This window comes from Eublepharis macularius, chromosome 4, assembly GCF_028583425.1.
Source record: "Eublepharis macularius isolate TG4126 chromosome 4, MPM_Emac_v1.0, whole genome shotgun sequence".
Classification (NCBI taxonomy): Eukaryota; Metazoa; Chordata; class Lepidosauria; order Squamata; family Eublepharidae; genus Eublepharis; species Eublepharis macularius.
This window is the reverse complement of record NC_072793.1, coordinates 111310807-111318720: the sequence shown is the minus strand read 5'-3', so window position 1 is coordinate 111318720 and position 7914 is coordinate 111310807. Positions and strand designations below refer to the sequence as shown.

The 7914-nt window shown below is 43.3% G+C and overlaps 1 protein-coding gene across 1 annotated transcript in view; it reads right to left on the bottom strand.

Moving 5' to 3' along the window:
* Window positions 1–289: 289 nt before the first annotated feature.
* The window catches only part of HDAC11 (histone deacetylase 11), a 51089-nt gene continuing 43464 nt past the window's right edge, over window positions 290–7914 (bottom strand). Inside the window, exon 10 of the mRNA XM_054975178.1 lies at window positions 290–817. Within this exon, the coding sequence (XP_054831153.1) occupies window positions 653–817 (165 nt within the window). The 3' untranslated portion in view covers window positions 290–652. The remainder of the gene's footprint in view (window positions 818–7914) is intronic.

Here is a 7914-nt window from a genome sequence, read left to right as displayed (position 1 = left end):
CTTTAAGGGGGGAACCATTCGCCTGGCCGGCCGGGTTACAGCCATTCTCATGGATGGCTCGCACCTGGGGCAGGGGGTGCTCGCCCAAGCAGGTCGAGGAGTTGGTCCAATTGGCCCCTTGTCTTGACCTGTAGTACCGCTAGTTATACCCTTGCCGTTATTAAGTTTAATGTTGGTCAATAAATGGCCCAAATTTATACCCAAGCCTTGTGTCTGTCTCTTCATTCCGAATGGGGGGGGGGCAATATAGTTTTCTTTTCATCAAAAGAGAAGACCACTTGAGGCAAGAAAGAGTAGTAATGATCCTCATACTCTGATCAGAACAACAATAACCAGTGCAAGAATGTACATCCATATTATCTAGCAAAGTAGCATTTAACAGTTTAAGAATAAGTTATACTATTCCTTGCGACATCACTAATTGTCACTGGTAAATTGGTGTTTACAAGCAAATTAAAAACCTTTCCCCATTAGAGTACATTAATTCTATGAGAACTGGGAAAATTTCTTTTAACCTGGTTTAAATATTAAACAATTAGAGAGCTGTTTTATTATCATACAATAATCCCATATTCTCTTATTTCACTGACAAGTTAGTTGTTTTTTCTTGTCTTCTCTAATCATCAGTTCCACGTTGGGGTTTTCAGCTTCATCACGCACAAGCTTTGTCAATAAGCCCTAGGTTGTGCAAATTGACAATAGAATCTGCAATTATTCGGGCTGTCCTCTTCTGATACCCTCCAGATGTCACCATCAAGATAGGAATTTTGCGTTTTCTAGCTGCTCTGAATACAATTTCATCTCTTTCAATAATTCCCTGCATATTTACAATAAAAAGGAATGAGATAATATGAATACTGGATTTCATTATAATTTATAAAGTCTATAGGTTTCATAATATTCTATGCATGATAAAAAGAAAATCACATCTTGTTATTGGTAATTCAAATAGGAATTAGGAATTCCTAATTCAAATAGGAATTGGTAATTCAAATAGGAATCTTAAAGTACATGAATGTTATGAATTAGGTTTTTCACAAATTGTAGTACAGTACTGACTAAGGTTGCTATCCACAAACCATTTATTTTAGAACAGTCTCATTAAAATCAGTGATGTGAATTCTTTGTTAGATCAACAGAAAGCATGTCCACATATTTGTTAGACACTGATTTAAGCCACTGTAATAGATATCGAGGACTAGCAATGAGCAATCCAAAGAAGAGTAACTGCAGTCTAAGACCACTGAAATCAATAAGCTGAGACTGGAATAACTCTTCTTATGATTGCACTGTAAATTGTTCAAAACCTCCTACATTTTTCCAATTTTCCCATTAAAATGCAAGAAAGCTGGTATGTGTGGCTTTGCTGGTCAGTCTCCATTTCATAGTATAATCATAAAAATTTCACCAGATGTATTATGAAAAGTAAGCCAAACAGATTTTAGCATCTGACAAGATGCCATTTGGATCTGATTTAGCATACTTTCTGATAGATCCTAAATCATGTGGAACAAGGTATCACTAGAATTTCAGTTTCAAAGATCTCCTTTTCCCATGATAGTAATACATATCCGCCCACATTTTGCTGTTAGCTTTGCATATGTGGATGCCCTGTGCACAGCTGATATGTGTGTGTAAGTAGAAAGAGCACTGTCCCTCTGAAGGGGGAAATTACTTTAATTCAAACATATGTAGGTAATTGTCCTTTTCTCTTGTAGCTCTAAGTATTGCCTTTCTGGTACTAAATCAAAGTATATGTAAGGTACAATGTTATTTTGAATTTTCATTTTCCTATACTGATTTAACTTCTATTTTCCCCAAGAATTTTTTTCTATTGTTTAACCGAATTTTGGTCTGGGTTATTCAGGTCTGACCACCTGACTCCAAATCTTCTTGGCTTCTGTGCCGCCTAAGTAACACTATCTAACATAGTGCTCTTGCGAGAATAAAATGAAAAAGGGGAGAGAGCCAATCATGTATGCCATCTATACTCTTTGAACAAAGGGGGAGATAGATATATGGTGATATGAGAAGAAAAAACCCTATTCTAATCAAGAAATGGTGTGGTTAGCTCCCTAAAAAGGTAAGCTCAATGTGCCGTGGTAATGAAAAAAGTAAATTTCATGTTAGGGATTTAGGGAAGGAAATGAAAATAAAACCACAAGTATTATAGTAGTGCCATCACAGAATTCCAAATTGAGATTGCATACGAAGTGCTGGGAGCTGTTCTAATCACCAAAAAAGATACTACTGATCTAGAAAAGTACAGAAAAGGGCAACTAAAATGATCAGTGTGGAAATCTTCTCATAAAAAAGCTTTAAGTAGAAGTAGTTTTTTTGGTTATGGTAGTGGGAGCAGTGACTTTTAAAAAGTGAGCCAATTAATAGGCATAGGTCTATTCACAAAGGATAGACAGAGAGAAATTAAACATTCAGGTCTAAAGAAAACATTCCTTTAATACACAAAAAGAGGATTTGCAGCTGTAAATAAATATTTTAAAAGGAATGTTCTACATGGATCTGCTGGGAATAGTAACATGAACAAGGAGCGAATATAATAACCCAATGACGTTCATTTGTTTTAGCTTCTTTTTTCTTTAAGGTTTTTATAAACAATTCCTCAACACATTTCAAGTTACAACTGTCTCATAGGTCTTTTCTGCACAGGGATTTTTCATTGGTTCTGGCCCCATACTGCATTTACTTTTCTCCGGAGTTCTGCATGCACAGTCAAAATAACCCCAATTCAGTCTCCAAATGGTTCCTCAGACTTTTTTTGCTTTCTGCACAGAAAAAAGCTGCATCTGCCACAGAACTGATCTTTTCCTGGCTTTTCTGCAGCTTTTCTCTATGTATACACAGCACATTTTTTTCCAATGAAATCAAACCTCATCTTTTTTGAAGCAAAGAATGCTTTCTTCGATTTGAGGCCTGCTCTAGCCCTGCCTTTTGCCCTCTCCTTTATCCCCCTGCACTCTGATTTGTTGAACAGCAGCCAATCGAGGGTTTTCCTGGATTTAAAAAAAAAACAGCAATGTTGCAAGTTTGGTGCCTTAAAAAAATCCTTGCAACTGACAAGAAAAAGGTCTGCAATATGGCTAACACAAAAAAACAGAGTTTCGCTTACCGTAACTGCTGTTCATTGACGTCTTCTGTGCAGTCCCACATGGGACTGCGCGTGCGCAGGCCTGCCGACCGGATATTTTTTTCTTAGCAAAACGTCCGCTAGGGGGCGCCCGTCTACCGAATGCGCATGCGTGGACTTTCCCGCCCAGACGGCATCCGGCGACGGCGCCCCCACACCCTCAGTTTCTCCAGAGCCGCCGCAACTCCAAATTCTGGAAGACACAGCGGGGCAGGAGGGAGGGTTTGTGTGCCTGCACGGAAGACGTCAATGAACAGCAGTTACGGTAAGCGAAACTCTGTTTTCATTGTCCGTCCTTCTGTGCAGTCCCACATGGGAGACTAACAAGCCGCTTACCTTAGGTGGTGGGTGTGTCTCTTACAGGAAAAGAGACTGAAGAACAGCTTGCCCAACCGAAGCATCCTTCCTTTCCATGACATCCATCGCATAATGCTTTGCAAAAGTCTCTGAAGAAGACCATGTAGCAGCTCTGCAGATGTCACGCAACGGGACCCCTTTCAGGAAAGCAGCCGAAATAGCTTGAGCCCTGGTAGAATGAGCCTTGATCTCAAGGGGGCAAGGTAAGTTAGCATTTAAATAACAAGTTTTAATAGTTAACGTAATCCATCTAGAAAGGGACTGAGACGTAGCAGCCCTCCCCTTTCTAGGACCAAAATAACAAACAAATAACTGCTTATCCTTCCGAAAAACTGATGTACGGTGAAGATAGAACAATATCGCTCTCCTAACATCGAGCGAATGCAAAGCCCTTTCTGAAGAGCTCGAAGGAGATGGGAAGAAAACTGGGAGAACAATGTCCTGAGACATATGAAAATGAGTAGAGACCTTAGGTCTAAACCGGATATCTGGTCTCAATACGACTTTATTTTGATGAACCTTAAGGAACGGAGGGTCAAATCTCAAAGCCGCTAACTCACTAACCCTTCGGGTGGAAGTGATAGCTACAAGAAAAGCTACTTTTATAGATAACCATTTTAGATCACAGGTAGCTAGAGGCTCAAAAGGAGCCCTCATAAGTTCTGCTAAAACCAAAGTAAGGGACCACTGAGGCACGACCTCTCTGACCTGAGGAAAAACATTATGCAGACCTTTCAAAAAAGATTTAGACAGACTATGTGAAAAAACTGTCTTCCCATCTATCTTGGGATGAAAAGCTGAAATAGCAGCCAAATAAACTTTAATGGATGAATTAGAGAGACCCTCATCCTTCAAAAACAACAGAAATTCAAAAATATCTGCCAATTGGCAGTTCCAAATATCCAAACCCTTAGGGACTGCCCAGGCTTCAAAACGCCTCCACTTGGAGGAATAGGATTTCCTAGTAGTATCCCTCGTAGAATTAAGTAGGATCTCAGCTACTCTGGCTGACATTCCCCTCTGCCCAGGATCCTCCACGCTGTGAGACTCAGTCTGGGTAAGTCGTGATACAACATTCCCCTGTCTGAAAGAAGATCGGGTCGTAGAGCAAAGCGATAAAACAGCCCCTGAGACAGGAACATCACATGGTGAAACCAATGCTGACGAGGCCAAAACGGGGCTATTAGTATCACATTGGGCCCGTCTCGTTGAATTTTGCTGACAGTCCTGGATACTAGGGGAAAGGGAGGGAAAGCGTAAAATAGATGTCCCGTCCAAGCCAGCTGGAAAGCATTGCCGAGGGAGTGGAGACCCAAACCTCCCCTGGAGCAAAATTGTGGAGCCTTCTTGTTGCGTCTGGTCACGAACAAATCTACGTCTGGAAAACCCCACATTGCAAAAACGCCATTGAGATAAACATCTGCCAAGGTCCACTCGTAATTGTCGGATACCATGCGACTTAACTTGTCTGCGACTACATTTGTCGTCCCAAGAATATGAACCGCATGGATGTGCATGTGTTTGTCTAGAGCCCACTGCCAGATTAGCACCGCTTCCTCGCAAAGATCCCTGGAAGTGGTGCCCCCTTGTTTGTTCACATAGAACATTGCAGTACTGTTGTCGGTAAGGATCTGGACCGACTTTCGATGCAACGTATCTGCAAACGCGATAAGGGCGTAACGGATGGCTTTCAACTCCAGTAGATTAATATGACACGCCCTCTCCTGATCAGTCCAAGTGCCATGGGCCTGGAGAGCCCCACACTGAGCACCCCATCCAATTGTAGAAGCATCAGTGGAAATAGAAATGTTACATTGTCTAGGGCCAAAAGCAATCCCCTGGAGGAGATTCGCTTCCTGGAGCCACCACTCCAATGAACGAAGAACACCCCTAGGGATTGTATACTTCCTCCTAAGAGAGGAGCATTCGAAATCATGGACCGACAGGAACCAAAGCTGCAGGGGACGCATGTGTAAACGTGCCATAGGGGTGACAGCTGTAGAAGAGGCCATGAGTCCTAACAACCTCTGAATGGCTCTGGCCGATTGAAACCTGCATCTCCTAAAAAGAGACACCAACCTGCCAATTTTTGTGCTCTGTCTGTAGGTAAAAACCCTTTATTAGCCAGACCATCAAGTACCATACCAATGAACGAAATCCTCCTGGCTGGAACCAAGGTCGATTTCTTAAAATTAACCAAGAGGCCCAAGCGATTGCATGTGAGGACCACTATAGTGACCTGTTCTTGAAGCGCAGAAGCTGATGAGGCTGCTAACAACCAATCATCTAAGTAAGGGTAGATGGCACACCCCTGTTCCCTAAGGAACGCCACCACAGGAGCCATGCATTTAGTAAAGACCCTGGGGGCGGTAGCCAAACCAAAAGGTAATACTTGGTACTGAAAAACTTTATCCTTACAGAGGAATCTAAGAAATTTCCTATGGTCAGGGTGAATGGAAATGTGGAAGTAGGCATCCTTGAGGTCAAGGACAGCAAACCACATGTCATCTGGCATTAATTGCAGTACAGTAGTGAGTGTAAGCATTCTAAACTTTTTGATCCTGACAAATTTATTCAAGCCCCTCAAGTCCAGAATAGGACGGGTTCCCCCGTCCTTTTTATCTACCAGAAACATTCTGGAATAAAATCCCAAGGGAGATTCTTGCTGGGGAAATGGTTGGATAGCCCCTTTATGTAGTAAGGCCAAAACCTCAGCCTGCAGATCATCAGAAGAGGTCTGAAGCGACAAATCAGGCAGAGACAGGTCAGGGTAAGAATTAAACTGAACTTTATAACCCGTTGAAACCACATTCAGAACCCAACTATCACACGTAATCTTGGACCACTCAGTAGTGAAACTAGCTAGCCTATTCCCAAATACAACAGGCTTTTCCTCATGTAGTCAGAACTGTTTGGCTTGACTTGAGGACTCCTTAGCAGCAGGACTTTGCAGGTTACGACGTGGTCGGTTCTGGGACCTCCTGCGGTGATAAGGGCCCTGAGTAGACTGGTAAGGCCTGTAAGACCCATAGGGAGGATACGGGTGGAATCTCTGGGATCTGTTACGGAATCCCTGAGAACCACGATATTGAAAACGTTGATCAGGAGGGTGTCTGGACAGCAGAACCCCATACGATTTCGCAGTAAGACGATCCTTACGCTTTTGAGACAGATAGTTATCTGTCTTACAAGAAAACAAAGTCTGTCCCTCAAACGGGAGATTTTCGACCTTATTGCGGGTCTCAACTGGCAAGGCTGTAGTACGAAGCCAGGAGTGTCTACGCAAAACGATCGCCGAAGCCAAAGATCGGGCGGCAGTATCTACAGAGTCACATCCGGTATCAATTTGCTGTCTGGATAAACGTAACGCTTCATCCATGATAACCTTGGCAAGAGGTCGTTGGTCCTCAGGTAATTTCTCCATGAACACTGCCATGCGGTTCCATAAAAATATTTGGTAAGCACCCATAATAGCTGAGTAATTTGCTATCTTGAGATTTAAAGCTGCTGAGGAATAAATCTTCTTCCCCAAGGAATCCAATTTCCTGCTCTCCTTATCTGCAGGCACTGCATGAGAACCCTGACGTTGGCGGGCCTGCATCTCTTCGGTGACCAAAGAAGATGGTGGTGGGTGCGAAAAAAGGTAGGAGCAATCATTATCCCGTGTCTTATAAAGAGCCTCCACCTTGCGAGAGGTCGGATATATTGAGGCAGGTTTCTCACAGGTAGTAGTAATGATCTCTACCAAACCTTCAGTCATAGGGAAGGCAATAGTCGAGAGATTCCCGGAACGAACGTACTGGAGAATCTTATCCTTAGGCTTTGGCTTAGCCGTAGACACTTCTATCTCCAGGCAGCGGGCCATGCGGAGCATCTGCTCTGTGTACAGTCTGTAATCCTCGGTAGGTGATACACGTCCTGTCCCAATAATAATCTCCTCTGGAGACGGATCCGATGGTGGACTCGGGCTCAGATCCCGATGTTCAGGTTGGTGATAAGCAAAAGCCTGTTCAGGGGAGCCATAACGCGAATAGTCACTCCGAGCTCTACCCCAATCCTCCCTGCCAGAAAATGGGGAGTAAGAGCGGTGCGATCTAGAATAGTCCGAACCCAAACCACCATAGTCTCGACCAGTAATGAGGTGAGACAGATCTCCAAGGGAAGAATAGCCTCTACTAGGCTCAAATAACTCTCCTTCTTCCCCAGACGAGTTACAGGAAGGCGATCTAGCACGAGGTGAGGGAGTCTTGGGTCGATCCCAGAAAACCTCCTCAGTCTGGACAGAAGTTGAACCTCTGTGTTTAGATTTTTTCTTGGCCTTCTTTACCGGGGGAGCGGCCTCGGTTGGACTGGACTCTTGTTTCCGAGCCATACGATCCAGATTTTTGCGGGGCACGTTCGGATCCGACTCC